The sequence below is a fragment of the Oncorhynchus mykiss genome, chromosome 5 (genome assembly GCF_013265735.2).
Source record: "Oncorhynchus mykiss isolate Arlee chromosome 5, USDA_OmykA_1.1, whole genome shotgun sequence".
Classification (NCBI taxonomy): Eukaryota; Metazoa; Chordata; class Actinopteri; order Salmoniformes; family Salmonidae; genus Oncorhynchus; species Oncorhynchus mykiss.
The window spans coordinates 48,905,919-48,930,513 of NC_048569.1; the positions used below are offsets into that span (position 1 = coordinate 48,905,919).

General features: G+C 42.7%; 1 protein-coding gene across 3 annotated transcripts in view; it reads right to left on the bottom strand.

Annotated features, from left to right (window-relative positions):
* Window positions 1-24,595, bottom strand: part of notch1 (notch 1) — a 73,477-nt gene that overhangs the window by 24,526 nt on the left and 24,356 nt on the right. For 2 of the 3 annotated variants that reach the window (NM_001135695.1, XM_036976507.1), the window contains 11 exon segments: window positions 2,162-2,307; window positions 2,391-2,583; window positions 3,771-3,881; window positions 4,085-4,318; window positions 4,716-4,829; window positions 7,474-7,587; window positions 7,839-8,024; window positions 8,349-8,504; window positions 8,793-9,026; window positions 9,168-9,290; window positions 17,504-17,842. In NM_001135695.1, coding sequence (NP_001129167.1) covers window positions 2,162-2,307; window positions 2,391-2,583; window positions 3,771-3,881; window positions 4,085-4,318; window positions 4,716-4,829; window positions 7,474-7,587; window positions 7,839-8,024; window positions 8,349-8,504; window positions 8,793-9,026; window positions 9,168-9,290; window positions 17,504-17,842 — 1,950 coding nt within the window. 3 annotated transcript variants of the gene reach the window in all.

Here is a 24,595-nt window from a genome sequence, read left to right on the forward strand (position 1 = left end):
GACAACAATACATCACGTGAAGCAGCCACAACTGTCAGTAAGAGTGTCCATGATTGAGTCTTTGAATGAAGAGATTGAGAAAACTGTCCAGTTTAAGTGCTTTTGCAGCTCGTTCCAGTCGCTAGCTACAGCAAACTGAAAAGAGGAGCGACCCGGGGATGTGTGTGCTTTGGGGACCTTTAACCGAATGTGACTGGCAGAACGGGTGTTGTATGTGGAGGATGAGGGCTGCAGTAGATATCTCAGATAAGGGGGAGAGTAAGGCCTAAGAGGGTTTTATAAATAAGCATCAACCAGTGGGTCTTGCGACAAGTATAGAGAGATACCCAGTTTACAGAAGAGTATAGAGTGCAGTCATGTGTTGTGTCCTATAAGGAGCATTGGTGGCAAATCTGATGGCCGAATGGTAAAGACCATCTAGCCGCTCGAGAGCACCCTCCCCTCCCGATCTATAAATTATTGATCATTGACAATTTTTCCCAACACTTTTGATTAACAGGTCAAAAGAGAAATTGGCCTATAATAGTTAGGATCAGCTTGATCTCCCCCTTAAAATAAAGGACGCACCCTGGATGCCATCCAAGCAATGGGAACCTCCCCAGAGAGGAGAGACGTGTTAAAAAGGTTGGAGATAGGCTTGGCGATGATAGGGGCAGCAACCTTAAAGAAGAAAGGGTCTAAACCATCTGACCCAGATGGTTTTTTGAGGACAAGTTTAAGGAGCTCCTTCAGCACCTCGGACTCAGTGACCGTCTGCAGGGAGAAACTTTGTAGACGGGCATGGGAAAAAGAGGGAAGAGCGCCGGGGATAGCCGCATTAGAAGGGGTGGGAGATGATGAAATGTTGGACGGGCAGGGAGGCATGGCTGAGTCAAATAGGAATCCTGACTTAATGAAGTGGTGATTAAAAATCTCAGCCATGTGCTCCTTGTCAGTAACAACCACATCATCAACATTAAGGGACATGGGGAGCTGTGAGGAGGGTTTATTCTCCAGGTCTTTAACCGTTTTCCAGAACTTCTTGGGGTTAGACCCACAGAGAGAGAACTGCTTCTTGAAGTAACTAACTTTGCCCTTCCAGATAGCCTGAGTGTACTTATTTCTAATTTGCCTGAAAGAGAGCCAGTCAGCCTGAGTATGCATGTGCCAAGCATTTTGCCAAATGCAATTATTGTGGAGTAACTCAGCAAGATCACAGTCAAACCAGGGGCTGAACCTGTTTTTAATTCTCATTTTCTTTATGGGGGTGTGTTTGTTAACAATACCACTGAAAATATTAAAAAAAGAAGATCCAAGTGTCTTCGACAGAGGGGATCAAGCTGATTCTATACCAATATACAGAGGCCAGTTCATGAAGGAAGGCTTGCTCATTGAAGTTTTTAGCAAGCGTCTATGACAAATCAGGACAGGTTGTTTCACTGAGCAACCATTACGAACACAGGCTGTAAAACAGTGATCACTAAGGTCACTAAGGTATTACAGAAAACACCAGACACCTATCAGGATTATTTGTGAGGATAAAATCGAGGAGAGTAGCCTATTCTGGGTGTTTGGAGTCATACCTTGTGGAATTGGTAATAATCTGAGAAAGATTTAGGGAGTCCCATTGCTTTAGGACTTGGTCATGTGGTTTAAGCATGTACCAGTTTAGGTCACCTCTCTGGACAAATTCAGACTTAGTGTAAGGGGCCAGGAGAGAGCTTTGGGCAGGTAGGGTACAGGCCGGTGCTGATGGAGGACGATAACACCCAGGAACAGTCAACAAGGAGCTATTTGAAAGTTTAATGCTTAAAACCAGCAAATCAAATTGTTTAGGGACAGACTTGGTGGAGACGACCGAGCACTGAAGGTGATCCTTGGTAAAGATTGCCACTCCACCACCTTTGAAAGATCTGTCTTGCCGAAAAAGGTTATAACCAGAAAGGTTAACATCAGTATTCAAAACACCCTTCCTTAAGCACGTCTCAGTAATGACCAACACATCTGGATTGGAGCTGTGAACCCACACTTTCAATTGATCCATTTTAGGTAATAAGCTTCTAGTGTTAACTTGCAAGGTGTAAGAAGGTAGAGCGAGAGAGGGAGGGGGAAAGGGAGAGAGACAAGGAGATGATAGGGAGAGTGAGAAACAGTAAGGGAAGACACGTTGAATTGAACTCACCACTGAAGCCGGCTCGGCAGCTACAAACATATCCACTGGTCATATCCTTGCAGGTGCCACCGTTCATACACGGGTTGGACTCACACTCGTTGTTGTTGATGTCACAGTTAGGCCCACCCCAGCCAGAGTCACAGAAACACCTGTAGCTGGAATACAGATAGAGAAAGGTAAGTGCGCGTGTGTGTGTGCGTGTGTGCGCATGCGTGCGTGTGTGTGTGTGTGTGCTCACCCATTGAGCAGATCCTGGCAGCGACCATGGATGCAGGGGTTGCTGCCACACTCGTTCACCTGCAACAGACAGGTGGCATCACTGTAGCCCTCTGGGCACAGGCATGTGAAGCTGTTGATGCCATCGATGCAGGTGCCACCATTGTGACAGGGGTTGATGGCACACTCATCGGTATTGATGTTGCACATGGCGCCTGAAAATCCAACACAGCAAGGGGTGAGTTTTGATTCATATATGGCCATTGTTTAAAGAAACCACAGCTGGACATACTGTTTTCTTCTCCCTCTCTCACTCTCCATTCCTTTGTTAGTTGCTGAGGTGATGGGGGAGTCTGCACAACACACAGGGCCACATTACTAAAGGGTATATAGAGGCAGGGTGAGGCTGCCTGGCTAGCCACTGGAGATTAGCAGTGAGGCCTTTCCCTCTCCCTACCCATTGAATAATAAGATGTGCTCTGGTAAGGAGGGAGAAGGAATGTTTCAGCTGGATCTGAGGGGGTGTAAGCTCAGATATTTTATACCAGTGACAATGGGACACACAAAGCCTCTCGCCACCCACCTCCTCCACGCCTCATAGGGGGAACTGTGGAGGAGGGAGGGCCACCTTAACCCAGGGCTGGTAAGGAGAAACAGAATGGCCAGGCCCCATTTCACACCCTGGTGAGCAACAATTACACCCCCCCCCCCCTCCCCCCATCAATCAGAAAGGGGAGGGCCCAACTGCCTGCTCTACAACTACAATGGCCCTCTGTCTGTGAGCCCTGCCCCTCAACACTCACACAACAGAGGAAAGAGGACAAAAAGATAGAGGAGCAAGGGGGCAGCAAACCCTAAGAGTTTATTAAATATTCACAGACCCACACAAATGTGATACGTACGTGCACACACACACACACACACACACACACACACACACACACACACACACACACACACACACACACACACACACACACATGTAGAGACAACAGGTCCTACAGGGTTTTGAAACAGGAGCCCCATGGGAATAAGTGGACTGGAATTGTTATTCCACAAATGGTTTGGGCTAAATAATCCACCTTTTCTTCACTGACACCGGGAAAAACATATAAAAAGGGTCAATGCTTAGGTGTAAAAACACTTCATACAGACCAGGTGCACATGCAGCAGGTGTGTGTGTGTGTGTGTGTGTGTGTGTGTGTGTGTGTGTGTGTGTGTGAGAGAGAGTAGTTGCATGTGTGTGTATCAGGTTTGGGGCTGCCTCTCTGTTCTCCCGCCTTGTCCCACACAGTGAATGTGACACCACTCTTCTTTTTCAGTTAGCTCACTGGCCACCTGTCCCTCTCCCTTCCACCTTTCTTCCACCTGCCCCAGATTATCCCGTCGACCCAGTGCTCACCTGCGTAACCTGGCTCACATGCACACTCATAGCTGTTGATCTTGTCAATGCACCTCCCGTAGTCACAGGGCTTGCTCTTACAGTCATCCAGATTCACCTCACAGTTAAAGCCTGTCAAACAACCAAAGTAGGGGGTTCAATGTTACTAACACTGGCAGAGCTTCACACATATGCCTAGATGTGGCTGCCTGTGTTGGAAAATATGTAGGATTGTAGTATGGTGTGTGCATGCGTATGTCTGTATATGTGTGTATGTGCGTGTCTGTCTTCCTGTGTGGATGCGTATCTCTGTGTGTGTGTGTAAGTTCTTGTACCTGCAGTGCCCTTGGGGCAGGTGCAGATGTAAGTGTTCTCCCTGTCCTGACAGGTGCCTCCGTTCTGACATGGCTGGCTCAGACACTCATTGATGTTGGTCTCACACAGGCGGCCCGTGTAACCAGGGTGACAGTAGCAGGTGAAGGTGGCCAGGCCGTCCTTACACGTGCCATAGTGACAGGGGTCCGAGTAACACTCGTTGATGTCAGTCTCACAGTGCGGTCCAGAGTAACCTGGAAAGGAGGAGAAGGTAGAGAGTTTGAAACCTTTCTCCAGAAGTGTGCCCTCGTTCACTCCCCCATGTGCATTTCAAAAGCATTGGATTGGTGCAAGCATAGCTGGAAGGAGTTTCCACCATATTCCTCACACCAATCCAATCCATGTATTTTAAATCCATGAAAGGGAGTGTATGAGAGCACATTTCAGAATAAGGGTAGAGAATCAGAACATAGCTTATGTTCTAGGATGATGAGGTCTTATAGAAGGGGAAATTCCGCCGAACCAAAGGAAGCCTATCGATGAACAGGAGTAGGCTTGGCCTTGGTTCATGTAACCACCCTATAAAATGTATTAATATAAACACAAAAATTGAGCCTCAAAACGTTCTGACCATGTGCAAGCCGACTGTACCTTCAGTGCATTCACATGAGTATTTGTTAGGGCCGTCGGTACACTTGGCTCCGTTCATGCAGGGCGTGCTGGCACACTCATCGATGTCAACCTGACATAGACCACCAGAGAAGCCTGGACAGGGAAGAATATATATATATCAGCCATATATCTTTTTGTTGTTGTTTTCTGTGCTGTTTTGCTATTCTTACAGTTTTGTTATTTGTCTCGTATCGAATCCAAGTTTATGTACATCTAACATGATTTGTGGGCTACACATCTGGGGTCAGTTTTATTTATTTATTTTTGTACTACTTTTACCCCCTTTTCTCCCCAATTTCATGATATCCAATTGGTAGTTACAGTCTTGTCCCATTGCTGAAACTCCCCTACGGACTCGAGAGAGGCGAAGGTTCGAGAGCCATGCCTCCTCCGAAACATGACCCTGCCAAGCCGCACTGCTTCTTGACACACTGCTCGCTTAAGCCGGAAGCCAGCCGCACCAATGTGTTGGAGGAAACACCATCCAGCTGGCAACCGAAGTCAGCATGCAGGCGACCGGCCTGCCACAGGTGTCACTAGTGCACGATGGTACAAGGACATCCTGGCCGGCCAAACCCTGGCAAATTGTGCGCCGTCTTATGGGTCTCCTGGTCACGGCCGGCGGTGACACAGCCTGTGATCGAACCTGGGTCTGTCGTGATGCCTCAAGCACTGTGATGCAGTGCCTTAGACCGCTGTGGCACTCGGGAGGCCATTTTTTAAAATTCAAATCCTGTGTTGTCTTGGAAAGCCTTTACACTATGATATATTAAAGAGTTATCAAAATAATACCAACGTATAAACATATTACTGTCATGTAAAGATGCACATTTCTCACGTCTCGTACGCGACCATTAGATTTTCACCCCTGCAAGCAGTACAATCTAAACAGAATTTTCTCTTCAAGCCAAAATGCTCATACAGTAGTTTTATTTTTTTTTAATAGCAGAACAATGTTTTGAAACAGAACAAATGCAGACATTTTCCTTTTAGTTGAATATGTTTTATTGGGTTTTTCTCTGAAAGTGAACTAATAGCCTGTTACATTCTGAAATTGACGCCGTAGCATGAAAAAAAATTAAGAAAGGAATCTCAGAACAATGCACTGGCAAGCTGGATCAACTCCCCAGTGAATTAACAGTTTTCAGTCGGAATTTGTTCTACCTCATGTAATGATTTGCATATTGATAGCCTGGTTTGTCCTAAGGTATTGAAGCCTGGTTTGTCCTAAGGTAATTTAAATATGCTAAAGTTATAATGTACGCCTAAAAGATATCTAACGTTATCTGAATGTAATTGCGCTCTTAATTATTTTACCACATCTTTCAAACATAATCCAGACTTTATTGTGGCTCTAAAGTGCATGAGTTAGAGGAGGGAAAAACGGAAAAAGGTTAAACTAATTTGCATCTAAAGTAGGTCTGGAGGACCCTGAACTTTATAACGACACCCCCCTCAACACACACACACAACCCATATAGCAGGAGCTCCAAATACATACTTGCACACCCCACCACCCCTTATAGCCCCCTCTTTGGGCGCTAAGGTCTTATGCAAACTGTTTTGCCTGCTAATTATGCTGATGTCCAGGTGACCTTGTTATTACCACCCTCCCTGCCCTCATCAGAAATGCCTACACTAGTCAACCTCAGAAAATGATTAAACACACACACACACACACACACACACACACACACACACACACACACACACACACACACACAGTGACGGCCCTGAATTTTTCTGAACCGTCTCAGTGCTTCTCCTTCCAATAGGGCGCTTTCCCTTTAATTCCCAATTAAATAGCCAGCATCAGCTGCGCAAAAGTGGGGTTGTGATGGAGACGTGAATGAGGATGTGTTCAACCTTCAGTTCCGAAGCTTCTCTATTCCGTTTGTTTTGTTGCCGTTAAACGTGTGTTTTGTAGCCTAATAGAGTTTACCCAGGATCCACTCTTTGCGTCCGTGGACTACGCCTCTCCGTTCTTCGTGGCCTTTCTCCGCTGGAGATCTGTTGGCGGATTGGATTGTCTGACTGACCACAACCTTTTTTGTATACGGTATTTCATTTGTTTTGATGTGATGTATACTGTGGTGATTTATGTAGTTAGTTGCAGTTGACTTAGTAAGAGTTGATACGCTTTAAAGTTCTGTGGTAAAATAATTGTTATATTGATTGTATGATTAATACTGGGTTTACGCTACACTTGAATGGACGGACAAACATTGCGTGACAAAAGTCACTTGAGTTCCCCGAACTCCTTTACCGGGCTGGACTCTTTTTAGGCCCGAGGTAAAGGACATTTCTGGAGGAACCAGAATATAGTTGTTTTTGAAGTTCTTTCCAATGTTTTAAGGGTTTATGAAAAGTTTATTTCCATCCTGACTTTTACATAAGTCCTTTGTATTGGTGTAGACTTGACGGACCAGATGGGACTCATTCCCTCCCAAACCAAAAGGAGAAACCAATGTTTTCTCTGGTAGGCACAACCTACCTGGCACCCCTATAAATAATCACCTCAAGTCAAAACCGTTACACAACACACACACGGTAATCATTCACTTTACTTCACCCTCCAGTGACCCCACTTCCACCCAAACCTATCAGGAGCTGAGGACCCCCGCCCTCCATCTACTCCTCCAACCCTCTCTCCCTGTACACCTTCCTTCCTCCATTCCTCCTTTCATTCATCAATTCCTTCCTCCCGCCAACTCTCTCTCTGGGCCATCTCTCTCACCTTTGTGGCACTCGCAGTGGAAGGAGTTGATCCTGTCGATGCACTTCCCGTTGTTCAGACAGGGCATGCTGGCACACTCGTCAGTGTTGATCTGGCAAAACATCCCCTCATAACCTGAACACACACACGTTTATGACAATATTACAGAAACAGTTTCAGGTCACATTACTTTGAGTTCACAGGCTCAAATATTTAGCCATTTTTAGATAGCTAGTATTGTCTTGTGTAGCAGGGGCAGAGAACTGAACTCCAATCATGAACAATTATTCTTACACCTAACAGCATGTCAAAGTGTCTATGTCAGTAAGACAGTGTTACAAACCTAAATATCCCCCTAAATGGTACATTTCAATGTGTCATCGTACCTGGCATGCAGATGCAGTGGAATCCTCCAATTTGGTCCAGGCATGTGGCATCGTTCTGACAGGGGTTGGACATGCACTCGTTGACATCCATCTCGCACCGCGGGCCCTCATAACCCTGGAGACACTTGCACTGGAACGAGCCTTTAGTGTTCAGGCAGCGCCCACCGTGCTCGCAAGGGTTGGCACCTGAAACGTCAAACACAGGATATACATCACCACTTATATCCCCACTTTCACCCTGTGCAATTTCTCTATCATTAATACAAGAGGTAGATATAAAGATCCAGCACGTCAGTGTTCTAATGCCAAAATACTACCAAAATGCATACGCGTCACACTGACAATTATTCATTTTTATTTAACCTTTATGTATCCAAGCAAGTCTAATTGAAAATTGCTGTAGGGAGTGTTTGGTAAATAACACATTGGCAGAGTTTGTCATCCTGAATGTTCAGAGACGGGTATCTTTCTATAGAGATGAGAGAGGAGCAGAACACAGAAGTCACTCACCTAAGGAACACTCGTCAATGTCCTGGTTGCATGCAGAGCCAGTGTAACCTGGAGGGCAGGTACAGATGGCTTTCCCGTTGACAGGATTGGTGTCACAGTTAGAGCCTTTCTGACACGGGTTACTGATGCAGGCATCATCAAGATGACACAGTAAACCTAAGGAAAGACAAATTATGATGAATGGGATTTTTATAGGTAGTGCATTTCCAGGGGCACAAAATGCTTTCTATTGTAAAGGGGAAGAATTGACTCACCTCATCAACTAACATTGTGAAGCACCAACCTGAAAATAGTCTCTCAATATTGTCAAGCAACTATCATGGGGGTGTAACCAGGCCACCTCAGTCCAGTGTGGCCTGGTGTGCAAAGCTCTCAACAGTTTCTTATTTTTAATCTTCCTCCAATGTGTGTGTGGTTTGTGTGGGACAGGCGAGGTCGTAGTACCTGTGCGCCCATGTGGACACTCGCAGAAGAAGGAGGCTACGCGGTCGTGGCATGTGGCGCCGTGATAACAGGCTGCGCTGGCACAGTCGTCGATGTTCTCACTGCAGTCGTCGCCCGTCCAGCCATTGACACAGACACAGTGGAAGCTGCCATAGGTGTCGTGGCACGTACCGCCGTTCTGGCACGTGTTTGGCATCATCTCACACTCATCCACATTCTCGGTACAGAACTGGCCTAGAGAGCAGAGGGCAACGATTACATTATGCAGGGGCCATAAAAGATTGATATAGGGCCAATGTGGGTGGAATCTCAAGTTAATTTATTTCCAGAGACCTTGTCCATCTTGAAGATTGGAGGGTTTGGTATAAAGGTTACCTGTAAAGTGAGGGGGGCACTGGCAGTTGTAGGTGTTGACCCCATCCACACACAAGCCACCATTCTGACAGTTGTGGCCTGGGCAGTCATCAATGTTGTGATCACAATTCTGACTTGTAAATCCTGAGAGTGAGTGAGAGAGAGCGTGAGAGTTGAGAGAGGGGGAGAAAGTAGAGACAATAGGGAAAGAAAAGGGAAAAAGAGACATGTCATTCATAGAAACCAGTAACAATTTCACTACACATAATTCAGACCCACCTTTCTTCTTATTGTTACAATCCTTTATAAACAGAGATAAGATCTGCATATTCCCATGGCCATCTGCTTGAATCTACAGCCTACGTCGTTGTACGCTTCAAAGGCTCTCTGCTTAGTGTGTAGCCATTTTACAAATCAAAACTCAGGTTAACGATAAACCCAAAGCGGCGTAGGTTTCCTGCTCGCCTCACTCTCTGTCTGCATTCTATCACAAAGATACACGAGAGTGGCACGCCGTGGGTTACATTTTAACTCTTAGTTAAATGTTAAAATGCATGCACACACACATTTATCCAAACCGTCCTTCACTCAGAACCTTTAGGATTGGTCTACGGGTGACTGAACTTTGATTCCCACTGAAATCTCAACCTTTAGGCCAACAACATGCTTCACTATCATCAGGAGGAAGGAATGAAGGAAAAATCTGGGAATACCGTCTGTTTCTGAGCCGCTGGGAATGAGGGAGTCTCGGCAGCTGCATGCAGAACTCCACAGCAGAGCCACAAACAGACACAACCACCATGCATGAACCACCATTAGGGCTGTGGAGGTCATGACATTCTTTTCAGCCGGTGATTGTCATGCAAATAACTGCCGGCCTCACGGTAATTGACCAATAATTACCATAAACACATTTAGCATCTCCTGGCTACCATGAATAGCCTACAAACCACTGATGCAGACCATTGGAACAATTACATGAATCCATTTAATATAGACTACACCATCACAATTAATCCATTATTTATTTTAGACAGGATTAAAGAAACATGATATGAAGAAAATGTAATCTATTTCAGAAGAACAGAATATAATATTCTGAGTTGTCCTTATGTTAGGCCCTGATCTGGCTATGCCATATGGCTGTGGGCTAAACAGTTCATTTAACAGACAAGATTTGTTTAGAATTGTATATTATTTTATAGGATGAAGAATACAGTTGAACATAGCTGAATAAAATAGAAAGGATATTTTCTCCAAAAGATTTCAGAGGGAATGCGCACATGCAGCTATTCTGTGTTGAGCAGTTAACAAAGAAACAGGTCCTCCTAAATGCCTATGTTTTTAATATTACAGTGCATTCGGAAAGCATTTAATTTTTCCACATTGTTACGTTACAGCCTTTTCTAAAAATGGATTCAATATACAGTTGAAGTCGGAAGTTTACATACACCTTAGCCAAATACATTTAAACTCAGATTATCACAATTCCTGACATTTAAGTAAAAATTCCCTGTCTTAGGTCAGTTAGGATCACCACTTTATTTTAAGAATAATAGTAGAGAGTGATTTATTTCAGCTTTTATTTCTTTCATCACATTCCCAGTGGGTCAGAAGTTTACATACACTCAATTAGGATTTGGTAGCATTGCCTTTACATTGTTTAACTTGGGTCAAACGTTTTAGGTAGCCTTCCACAATAAGTTGTGTGAATTTTGGCCCATTCCTCCTGACAGAGCTGGTGTAACTGAGTCAGTTTTGTAGACCTCCTTGCTTGCACACGCATTTTCAGTTCTGCCCACAAATGTTCTATAGGATTGAGGTCAGGGCTTTGTGATGGCCACTCCAATACCTTGACTTTGTTGTCCTTAAGCCAATTTGCCACAACTTTGGAAGTATGCTTGGAGTCATTGTCCATTTGGGAGATCCATTTGTAACCAAGCTTCCTGACTGATGTCTTGAGATGTTGCTTCCATATATGCACATCATTCCCCCCCCTCATGATACCATCTATTTTGTGAAGTGCACCTTTCCCCTCTGCAGCATAGCACCCACACAACATGAAGCTGCCACCCCCGTGCTTCATGGTTGGGATTGTGTTCTTCGACTTGCAAGCATCCCCCCCATTTCCTCCAAACATAACAATGGTCAATATGGCAAAACAGTTATATTTTTGTTTCATCAGACCAGAGGACATTTCTCCAAAAAGTATGATCTTTGTCCCCATGTGCAGTTGCAAAACGTAGTCTGGATTTTTTTGGGTGGTTTTGGAGCAGTGGCCTCTTTCTTGCTGAGCAACCTTCCAGGTTATGTCGATATAGTACTCGTTTTACTGTGGATATAGATACTTTTGTACTGGTTTCCTCCAGCCAGCATCTTCCTTTGCTGTTGTTCTGAGATTGATTTGCACTTAATGCACCAAAGTACGTTCATCTCTAGGAGACAGAACACGTCTTCATCCTGAGCGGTATGACAGCTGTGTGGTCCCATGGTGTTTATACTTGCGTACCATTGTTTGTACAGATGAACGTGGGACATTCAGGCATTTGGAAATTGCTCCCAAGGATGAACCAGACTTGTGGAGGTCTACAACTTTTTTTCTGGGGTCTTGGCTGATTTCTTTTGATTTTCCCATGATGTCAAGCAAAGAGGCACTGAGTTTGAAGGTAGGCCTTGAAAAACATACCCAGGTGCACCTCCAATTGATTCAAATTATGTAAATTAGCCTATCAGAAGCTTCTAAAGTCCAGACACAATTTTCTGGAATTTTCCAAGCTGTTTAAAGGCACAGTCAACTTAGTGTATGTAAACTTCTGACCCACTGGAATTGTGATACAGTGAATTATAAGTGTAATAATCTGTCTATAAACAATTGTTGGAAACATTACTTGTGTCATGCACAAAGTAGATGTCCTAACCGACTTGCCAAAACTATAGTTTGTTAACAAGAAATGTGTGGAGTGGTTGAAAAACGAGTTTAATGAACTAAGTGTTTGTAAACGTCTGATTTCAACTGTATATTTTTCATCCATCTACACACAATATCCCATACTGACAAAGCAAAAACAGGTTTTTAGAAATGTTTGCAAATTTGTTAAGCATAAAAAACAGATACGTTATTTACATAAGTATGCAGACCCTTTGTTATGAGACTCGAAATTGAGCTCAGGTGCATACTGTTTCCATTTATCATTCTTGATGTTTCTACAACTTGATTGGAGTCCACCTGTGGGTTATTTCATTCGATTGGACATGATTTGGCACGGCACACACCTGTCTATATAAAGTCTCTGAATGTCCTTAATCTCTGGAGAGACCTGAAAATAGTTGTGCAGCGACGCTCCCCATCCAACCGGACAGAGCTTGAGAGGATCTGCAGAGAAGAATGGGAGAAACTCCCAAAATACAGGTGTGCCAAACTTGTAGCGCCATACTCAAGAAGGCCTGAGACTGTTAACTTCTTAGGGCTGAGATCCAGCTAACGGGATCGATATGACAACAGCCAGTGAAAGTGCAGGGCGCCAAATTCAAAACAACAGAAATCTCATAATTAAAATTCATCAGACATACAACTATTTCACACCATTTTAAAGATACACCTCTTGTTAATCCCACCAGTGTCCGATTTCAAATAGGCTTTACGGCGAAAGCCCCACAAACGATTATGTTAGGTCAGAGCCAAGTCACAGAAAACTACAGCCATAAATCAGAAATAGAGAGAGAATTAATTACTAACCTTTGATGATCTTCATCAGATGACACTCATAGGACTTCATGTTACACAATACATGTATGTTTTGTTCGATAAAGTGAATACTTAAATTTAAAAAATCTCAGTATACATTGGCGCGTTTTCAGTAGTTTCAAAAACATCCAGTGATTTTGCAGAGAGCCACCTCAATTTACAGAAATACTCATAATAAACATTGATAAAAGATACAACTATTAGACACGGAATTATAGATCCACTTCTCCTTAATGCAACCGCTGATTTCAAAAAAGCTTTACGGAAAAAGCAAACCATGCAATAATCTGAGTACGGCGCTCAGAGCCCAAACAAGCCAAAAAGATATCCACCATATTGTGCAGTCAACAGAAATCAGAAATAACATTATAAATATTCACTTACCTTTGATGATCTTCATCAGAATGCACTTCCAGGAATCCCAGTTCCACAATAAATGTTTGTTTTGTTCGATAATGTCCATTACTTATGTCTAAATAGCTACTTTTGTTAGTACGTTTTGTAAACAAATCCAAACTCACGAAGCGCGTTCACTAGGAGCAGACGAAATGTCAAAAAATTCCGTTACAGTCCGTAGAAACATGTCAAACGATGTATAGAATCAATCTTTAGGATGTTTTTAACATAAATCTTCAATAATGTTCCAACTGGAGAATTCCTTTGTCTTCAGAAATGCAATGGAACGCGAGCTAACTCTCACGTGAACGAGCGTCACAAGCTCAAGGCATTCTGGCAGAGCCCTGACTCTTTCCCCTCTCATTACAGTAGAAGCATAGAACAAGGTTCTAAAGACTGTTGACATCTAGTGGAAGCCTTAGGAAGTCCAACATGACCAATATCCCACTGTATCTTCAATAGGGAATGAGTTGAAAAACGACCAACCTCAGATTTCCCACTTCCTGGTTGGATTTCTTCTCAGGTTTTTGCCTGCCTTATGAGTTCTGTTATACTCACAGACATCATTCAAACAGGTTTAGAAACTTCAGTGTTTTCTATCCAAATATGCTAATGCTATGCATATATTAGCAACTGGGACTGAGTAGCAGGCAGTTTACTCGTGGCACTTTATTCATCCAAGCTACTCAATTCTACCCCAGCCATAAGAAGTTAACGCTGCCAAAGGTGCTTCAACAAAGTACTGAGTAAAGGGCCTGAATACTTATACATTTGCAAAAATGTCTAAAAAACTGTTTTTTCTTTGTCATTATGGGGTATTGTGTGTAGTTAGATAAGGGGGAGAAAAACAATGTAATACATTTTAGAATAAGGCTGTAATGTAACAAAATGTGGAAAAAGTCAAGAGGTCGGAAAACTTTCTGCATGCACTTTCTGTTGAAAGGTGAACCTTTGCCCCAGTCTGAGGCGCGATAGGCTAATTACCATACAAAAAAAAAGGCATGACTTGGATCAAACTTGGATCAGTAGCTTCTTTAAAAAAAATACATAGTGCCTACAGTCAGGAGGAAAGGCAGTCCGTGCAATTTGGGAAGATTATTGTTGAGTTGCAACGGTCTGAAAAGTTGAGCGGCTAAGCCAGCCATATTGCAATATTTCATAATACAATGCAGGAAAATATAATTTGGTAAGCAAATGGTTATTGCTGTAAAGAGAACACAATAAAAATACTAATGTCGTATCAAAATTCTCAACTTAATTGACCGAACAACAGTATAGCCTATATTATTGACACAGAACATATTCACTATTCATCATTGTTGAGTCAGTGCTACTTAAAGGTTTGCTTTTTACAATTTCCTCCTCCAGTTTAGATGAACGTCATATTCTGTGTCTCGCCTTCTCTTAGGCCTATTATATGGTCGTTTTTATTGTATCTACTTGTCAGTATCAGTCGAGTAGGCTAACTGAATAAAAAATATTATGCTAATGTATCCAGTCATTGTGTAGTATAATTTTATGAAATGTGTTTATAAAAAGGCAACACTTTCCCATGCAAAGAAAGAAATGTACAGTATCCAATATAGCCTAGGCCTAATCTACACTATAAGTGCTCAGCTATGCATTGAACGGTCGTTTTTTGCGAACAGTGATTGAGTATATTATTAGCCTAAATTATGACCATCCAATCTACTCATCACTTTACAAACAGTATGCTATCTTACATAAGTCTGCAAATGCGATTATGCATGGAATGCTTTTTTATTAAGGGGAATTTTTATGGTGAAAATTTGCTTCACCAAACTTGAAACTCACGCGCCGCCTATGTATGCCAAGTTGTAAAGCGGATTCATGTGCTTCATTTAAAAAATTTAACAACAAATATAGCAGCAAAAGAATCCTGGGATCACTTGTTAAATAGTGGCCATCCAAAACTCTATTTTCAAATGCGATTGCGCAATGACTGGGCTTAGAAGAACACGTTTCACTAGGCTCTGTAGGCTATGTGCTCTCTAACTGTGTTCCAGGGGTCTTGGGCCTATAGGCTACAGTGCCGTGAAAAAGCACTTGTACCCTTTCTGATTTTCTGCATTTTTTGCATATTTTTTTTATGCCGAATTTTTATCAGATCATCAACCAAAACCTAATATTAGATAAAGGGAACCTGAGTTTACAAATAACAAAACCAAAAGTATACTTATTTTCTTTATTTAATTAACAGAGTTATGCAACATCCAACTCCCGTGTGAAAAAGTAATTGTCTCCTGACACTCAACTGGTTGAGCCAACTTAAGCTGCAATGACTGCAACCAAATGGTCCCTGTAGTTCTTGATCAGTTGTGGAGGAATTTATCACAATACCACATGTATTGCAGTGTTTGCAGTGTTTGGTTTTCGGCAGACATAAATGGGACCCACCTCATCCAAAAAGTTGACAAGAAGCACATGGATGATCATCAAGCCTCTTGGAAGAACGTTCTATGGACAAATGAGTCAAAAGTATAAGTTTTTGGACAACATGGGTCCCATTATGCCTAGTCAAAGTCCAGACCTAATCCCAATTGAGATGTTGTGGCAGGACATGAAACGAGCAGTTCATGCTTGAAAACCCACAAATATCGCTGAGTTAAAGCAATTCTGCATGCAAGAGTGGGCCAAAATTCTTATACAGCTATGTGAGAGACTGATCAACAACTACAGGAAGCATTTGGTTGCAGTCATTGCAGCTAAAGGTGGCAAAACCAGTCATTGAGTATAAGGGGACAATTACATTCTCACACAGGGGAACTTGAGTTGCATAACATTGTAAATTAAATAAATTAAATAAGTATACTTTGTTATTTGTTAACTCAGGTTCCCTTTATCTAATATGAGGTTTTGGTTGAAGATCTGATAACATTAGGTATAAAGAAATATGCAAAAATAGAGAAAATCAGAAAGGGGGCAAATACTTTTTCATGGCACTGTACATTTGGAGTTATTTGGTCACTTTAATTGTGATACAAACCTTAATAACAGAAAAGTGTTTTTGAGATTCTTCAAAGTAGCCATGCTTTGCACACTCTTGGCATTCTCTCTTCATGAGGTAGTCATCTGGAATGCATTTCAATTAACAGGTGTGCCTTGTTAAAAGTTAATTTGTGGAATTTCTTTCCTTCTTAATGTGTTTGAGCCAAATCAGCTGTGTTGTGACAAGGTAGGGGTGGTATACAGAAGATAGCCCTATTTGGTAAAAAAAAAACAGGTCCTATTGCAGATTCAGTCTTCCCAGCCTGGTGCAGGTCTACAATTTTGTTTCTGGTGTCCTTTGACAGTTCTTTGGTCTTGGCCATAGTGGAGTTTGGAGTGTGACTGTTTGAGGTTGTGGACAGGTGTCTTTTATAGTGATAACAAGTTCAAACAGGTGCCATTAATACAGGTAACGAGTGGAGGACAGAGGAGCCTCTTAAAGAAGAAGTTACAGGTCTGTGAGAGCCAGAAATCTTACTTGTTTGTAGGTGACCAAATACTTATTTTCCACCATAATTTGCAAATAAATGCATAAAAAAATCATACAATGTGATTTTCTGGATTTTTTTCTCTCATTTTTTCTGTCATAGTTGAAGTGTATGATGAAAATTACAGGCCTCTCTCATCTTTAAGTGGGAGAACTTGCACAATTGGTGGCTGACTAAATACTTTTTTGCCCCACTGTATTTGATTCTTCAAAGTAGCCACCCTTTGCCTTCAGTAGTTAGCCATAACAGTAGAATTTCAGTAGTTAGCCATAACGTTTCCTACAGGTTTCCTCATGGTTCTATTTAAAGGCATGTTTTCAGAACCTCCCAGCAATCTATACATTTACGTTCCCAGAACAGGAAACATTTTCCCTTCCGTTTACAGAACATTTAAAAAAGTTCTGTTTTACAGGTCAGGAAACTCATGGTTTCGTTCCCGGAACCAATGGGAAACCAAAAACGTACGTTCCCACAACTTCCAAGGAACTAAATGTGTTAGCTGGGAAACGTCTGCGCAATAATATCATGCCAGCAAAAACCAGAGACTAGCAATGCCCTATATCCACCAATCACATCCAAGCTACAACAGCTCTCTATTAATCAATTCCTGACAGTACCTCTTTGGTAAACACAAATGATTGAAAAGTCAATGCCAGGCAGGCTCAAACAGGCACAGATTAAGAATTTTAATTGATTTGAGCAAAGGGGTGAAGGGTTACCTGGCAGGCAGCTGCAGTCATAGGTGGTGTCCCCCTTCTGCACGCAAGTGCCCCCACTGTGGCAGGGAGAGGGGTTGCAGGGCATGTAGGGGGTCTCACAGTTGGCACCCGTGTACTCCTGGGGGCAGCGGCAGTGGTAGGAGCCCACCTCATTCACACACATGCCCCCGTTGCGACAGGGTGACGACATCTGGGCACACTCATTGACGTCCAGCTTGCAGGTCTGGCCATGAAAGGCGGGCAGGCATGCACAGATGTAGTGGGACTCGAAGGGTGAGCATTGTCCACCGTTGGCACAGGGGTTGGATGCACAGGGGTTGGCAATCTGGCATGTCTTCCCTAGAGGAGGAGGATAGGATGACAACAAAGAATTAACATCAAACATACCTGCATGAACAGTATTTCATTTGGTCACTTCATTTAGGCCATACCCAGCTAGCACATAATGTTCTGAAAACCATATGTAACCAACTGTACATTTCGGTGTTCCTCAAGGTTCCGTTTTAGGACCACTATTGTTTTCACTATATATTTTACCTCTTGGGGATGTCATTCGAAAACATAATGTTAACTTTCACTGCTATGCGGATGACACACAGCTGTACATTTCAATGAAACATGGTGAAGCCCCAAAATTGCCCTTGCTAGAAGCATGTGTTTCAGACATAAGGAAGTGGATGGCTGCAAACTTTCTAAGTTTAAATTCGGACAAAACAGAGATGCTTGTTCTAGGTCCCAAGAAACAAAGAGATCTTCTGTTGAATCTGACAATTAATCTTAATGGTTGTACAGTCGTCTCAAATAAAACTGTGAAGGACGTCGGCGTTACTCTGGACCCTGACCTCTCTTTTGAAGAACATATCAAGACCATTTCAAGGACAGCTTTTTTCCATCTACGTAACATTGCAAAAATCAGAAACTTTCTGTCCAAAAATGATGCAGAAAAATTAATCCATGCTTTTGTCACTTCTAGGTGAGACTACTGCAATGCTCTACTTTCCGGCTACCCGGATAAAGCACTAACTAAACTTCAGTTAGTGCTAAATACGGCTGCTAGAATCCTGACTAGAACCAAAGAATTTGATCATATTACTCCAGTGCTAGCCTCCCTACACTGGCTTCCTGTCAAAGCAAGGGCTGATTTCAAGGTTTTACTGCTAACCTACAAAGCATTACATGGGCTTGCTCCTACCTATCTCTCTGATTTGGTCCTGCCTCCTAATTGTCCCTAGAATTTTTAAGCAAACAGCTGGAGGCAGGGCTTTCTCCTATAGAGCTCAATTTTTATGGAACGGTCTGCCTACCCATGTCAGAGACGCAAACTCGGTCTCAACCTTTAAGTCTTTACTGAAGACTCATCTCTTCAGTGGGTCATGTGATTGAGTGTAGTCTGGCCCAGGAGTGGGAAGGTGAACGGAAAGGCTCTGGAGCAACGAACCGCCCTTACTGTCTCTGCCTGGCCGGTTCCCCTCTTTACACTGGGATTCTCTGCCTCTAACCCTATTACAGGGGCTGAGTCACTGGCTTACTGGGGCTCTCTCATGCCGTCCCTGGAAGGGGTGCGTCACCTGAGTGGGTTGATTCACTGATGTGATCATCCTGTCTGGGTTGGCGCCCCCCGTTGGGTTGTGCCATGGCGGAGATCTTTGTGGGCTATTCTCAGCCTTGCCTCAGGATGGTAAGTTGGTGGTTGAAGATATCCCTCTAGTGGTGTGGGGGCTGTGCTTTGGCAAAGTGGGTGGGGTTATATCCTTCCTGTTTGGCCCTGTCCGGGGGTGTCCTCGGATGGGGCCACAGTGTCTCCTGACCCCTCCTGTCTCAGCCTCCAGTATTTATGCTGCAGTAGTTTATGTGTCGGGGGGCTAGGGTCAGTTTGTTATATCTGGAGTACTTCTCCTGTCCTATTCGGTGTCCTGTGTGAATTTAAGTGTGCTTTCTCTAATTCTCTCTTTCTTTCTCTCTCTTGGAGGACCTGAGCCCTAGGACCATGCCCCAGGACTACCTGACATGATGACTCCTTGCTGGCCCCAGTCCACCTGGCCGTGCTGCTGCTCCAGTTTCAACTGACCTGAGCCCTAGGACCATGCTCCAGGACTACTTGACATGATGACTCCTTGCTGGCCCCAGTCCACCTGGCCGTGCTGCTGCTCCAGTTTCAACTGTTCTGCCTTATTATTATTCGACCATGCTGGTCATGTATGAACATTTGAACATCTTGGCCATGTTCTGTTATAATCTCCACCCGGCACAGCCAGAAGAGGACTGGCCACCCCACATAGCCTGGTTCCTCTCTAGGTTTCTTCCTAGGTTTTGGCCTTTCTAGGGAGTTTTTCCTAGCCACTGTGCTTCTACACCTGCATTGCTTGCTGTTTGGGGTTTTAGGCTGGGTTTCTGTACAGCACTCTGAGATATCAGCTGATGTACGAAGGGCTATATAAATCAATTTTATTTTGATGTTAGAGCTTGGTGATAGAATGGTTGTCCTATGGTTATTTTGCATACAACCTTCCCACAACCCCCTGGGAATGGTGCAGGATAGTTGATTGGCTTTTGAACACATTTAATGAAAAAAATAAACGTTATTTTCTTGGTATCCCATTAGCCTGGTTGCAGTCTCTGTTCAGCTACTACATTCCACTCCTATCATTTCCCAAAGAGACTGGCCTTTTGGCAATCTTCAAATATGAACATTCTATCATTAATGAGCTCGAGGAGATCAGAGGATTTGATCCTGATTCAATAACCCTCACAGCTATCATCCAATCACAATATTTATGCAAATTCAATTGAGAGGAAAACGTAAACTTAATTTATACATTTGATTGGAAACATTGTAACATTGGGCATGCTGACAAAATACATGTGTGTGTGTGGCGTGTGGAGAACAGAAGATACCCGTTTATTGCATTTTTACCACCAGCCAATGTGATCACATCACACTAGAGAAGCTCTTGCCATTCAAACTTCCCTGCCAGTTCATTGTGAAAGCAGTAGCCTATTTTATATCCAGCAAGCAAGAGCAAGGTGCCTCTTTCCTCAAATAAATGTATTTGCTCAAAATAAGTAACCAAACTATATTGCTACTTCTGGTTCACGAATTGGGCTAGGCTACTGGTTCAATAGCTATAAGAGGATGGAAGAGAGAGGAAGAAGAGATAGGGGAAGAGAGGATGGAAGAGAGAGGATGGAAGAGAGAGGTATAAAGAGGGAAATGAAAGGGAAAGGGGATACCTAGTAAGTTGAACAATTGAATGCATTCAACTGAAATGTTTCTTCTCTGAATCAGAGGTGCGGGGTGCTGCCTTAATCGACATCCACGTCTACGGGGCCCGGGAAACAGTGGGTTAACTGCCTTGCTCAAGGGCAGAATGACACATTTTTACCTTTTCAGCTCAGGGATTCGATCCAGCAAGAGCGAGAGGATGGAAGAGAGAGAAAGAGAGAGGATGGAAGATAGATGGCCAGTGGAGGCCAGTGGAGATGCATGAATTGCGCAAGAAGGGAATAGTGAAGACAGATATGTGTAAATTAGAAGTTAATTAATAGGCTGGACTATGCTAGCCTATATATTAGACCTAGCCTACCACAATTTAGGCGACCAACATCTGTGTTATGCAAAGCCAGAGCCATTTTTTATTTATTTGTCTGATGCCCATTTTGTGCCAATTAATTGAAGTTGAAGATCTCCAAATCGTCAGTTTAATTAAATGTGCTATAAAAAAAAGCATAGTGCCCAGGTCTATTTAATGAAACTGGCTGACAGTGGCTGTTGACGTAGGCAACAGATTGCAAAACAGGGAATCCCCGATTCCTCACTGAGCTTGTCTTATCCAAAAATGCATATCAAATGCAAGTGCACTGTCCAGCAGCTCACATCAGCAGGATCGAGAGCCTTTTGACTAGGAGGGACGTCTAACGTGGATTGCTCAATTAATGATTATGATCACATTTCCTCAATTTAAATAATAACCCTATGGGGACACCTATACCTAGGCAGCCAAGCATGAGGGATCAGCCTTTTATCATTTAGACACGATGTTGAAATATCCTTACGCCTAGAATAAAAACCATCAGGCTTCCGGCATAGAGCCAGCAGCATACCACCCTGCATACCACTGCTGGCTTGCTTCTGAAGCTAAGCAGGGTTGGTCCTGGTCAGTCCCTGGATGGGAGACCAGATGCTGCTGGAAGTGGTGTTGAGGGCCAGTAGGAGGCACTCTTTCCTCTGGTCTAAAAAAATATCCCAATGCCCCAGGGCAGTGATTGGGGACACTGCCCTGTGTGCCGTCTTTCGGATAGGACGTTAAAACGGGTGTCCTGACTCTCTGAGGTCACTAAAGATCCCATGGCACTTATTGCAAGAGTAGGGGTGTTAACCCCAGTGTCCTGGCTAAATTCCCAATCTGGCCCTCAAACCATCACGGTCACCTAATAATCCCCAGTTTACAATTGGCTCATTCATCCCCCCCCTCTCCACTGTAACCATTCCCCAGGTCGTTGCTGTAAATGAGTCAACTTACCTGGTATAAGAACAGATAAAATAAATAAATAAAATATTCAACTGAATTTAAAAAATAAAGAATTACATGAGGCATTTAGGGAAAAACTAATCCAATGCAAATCTTCCTCTGGAATAAGGCACATGCTGGGATAATCATGACATCACTAGTAATACTATAGCGGTCTCTCCATCTCCCCCTTCAAACTTTCCTTGTCAATTAATTTGATATGGTGAATTACACTATAGGCCTAATCTAAAGTTTCCTAAAATAGCCTGTCTGGACTCCATCTCGTAATAAGAGAGGTAGGACAAATAATATAACTGACATAAAAGTAATGATGATCAGCATATCAAAAGGTTAGCTGGACTTAGCTAAAGACCCATAGATCAACAATTCAAGGTTTACCTAGTAGCAGTGCAAATATCATGGTACAGCTATATGGACACTCAATCATTATGGTACTTCTTAATGGTAAGTTTATAAACATATATTATGATAAATATAATTTAAACTTGTATATCATTATGGTAAATGGTGAAATAAGCATTGCCATTTATAAATGTAATGGCTTAGCAGAAAATAAGAAAATATTATCATTACCTAGCTTAAAGAGAAGGAATATAATATATTTTGTTTACAGGAAACTCATTCAACAAATGTAGATGAAATTGTGTGGAAAAGGGATTGGGTGGGGGGGGGGGGGGGGGGAAATATACATCTCCAATGGGAAAAGAAACTCAAAAGGGGTGATGATATTAATGAACAATAATTTTGATCCGACTGTGCAAATTGTTCAAACAGATCCACAAGGTAGATGGATGGTTTTAAATATATTATTGGACTATAAACAGAGTGTTTAGTTTGAGACACAGACGCCTCTCACAAGTCCTCAACTGGCAGATTCATTAAATAGTACCCGCAAAAACACCAGTCTCATCATCAACAGTGAAGAGCAGACTCCGGGATGCTGGTCTTCTAGGCAGTTGAGGTATACCAAACCTTTTTTGATGTACTCAGAGCACCGCTATCAGCATGTTTTAACCAGTCCTATAAAAATGGTAGATTATCAGAGAGTCAACAAGAAAGTCTGATTTCATTATTACTGAAACAGGGCCCAAGTGTTAAATATAAAGATCCAGTCCGTAAAAGAAATTGGAGGCCCCTTACACTTCAGGGTTGTATTGCAAAAATTCTAGCAAAATGCATAGCACATAGAATAAATAAGGTTTTGTCGGATATTATTCATCCTAATCAGACAGGTTTTTTACATGGACGATACATTTGAGATAATATAAGACAAGTACTGGAAACAATAGAACACTATGAAAAATCTGTGAAACCACAGCTGACTTTGAAAAGGCTTTTGACAAAGTACGACTGGAATATATATATAAATGCCTGGAATATTTCAATGGGTTAAAGTTATGTATAGTAACCTAGGTGTAAAATAGTAAATAATGGCTACTTCTCAGAAAGTATTAAAACAAGGTTGTCCACTATCGGCATATCTATTTGTTTGACAATCGAAATGTCAGCTATTCAAATCAGATCCAACAATAATATCAAGGAGCTAGAAATCCAGGGCTTAAAAACAAAAAAGGTGTCATTTTAGGCTGATGATTCTTTAAAAAAAAGAATGTATCCACAATTTGGATCCGTCCACAGCCTTAGAGGATCTACAGTGCCTTGCGAAAGTATTCGGCCCCCTTGAACTTTGCGACCTTTTGCCACATTTCAGGCTTCAAACATAAAGATATAAAACTGTATTTTTTTGTGAAGAATCAACAACAAGTGGGACACAATCATGAAGTGGAACGACATTTATTGGATATTTCAAACTTTTTTAACAAATCAAAAACTGAAAAATTGGGCGTGCAAAATTATTCAGCCCCTTTACTTTCAGTGCAGAAAACTCTCTCCAGAAGTTCAGTGAGGATCTCTGAATGTTCCAATGTTGACCTAAATGACTAATGATGATAAATACAATCAACCTGTGTGTAATCAAGTCTCCGTATAAATGCACCTGCACTGTGATAGTCTCAGAGGTCCGTCAAAAGCGCAGAGAGCATCATGAAGAACAAGGAACACACCAGGCAGGTCCGAGATACTGTTGTGAAGAAGTTTAAAGCCGGATTTGGATACAAAAAGATTTCCCAAGCTTTAAACATCCCAAGGAGCACTGTGCAAGCGATAATATTGAAATGGAAGGAGTATCAGACCACTGCAAATCTACCAAGACCTGGCCGTCCCTCTAAACTTTCAGCTCATACAAGGAGAAGACTGATCAGAGATGCAGCCAAGAGGCCCATGATCACTCTGGATGAACTGCAGAGATCTACAGCTGAGGTGGGAGACTCTGTCCATAGGACAACAATCAGTCGTATATTGCACAAATCTGGCCTTTATGGAAGAGTATCAAGAAGAAAGCCATTTCTTAAAGATATCCATAAAAAGTGTTGTTTAAAGTTTGCCACAAGCCACCTGGGAGACACACCAAACATGTGGAAGAAGGTGCTCTGGTCAGATGAAATCAAAATGGAACTTTTTGGCAACAATGCAAAACGTTATGTTTGGCGTAAAAGCAACACAG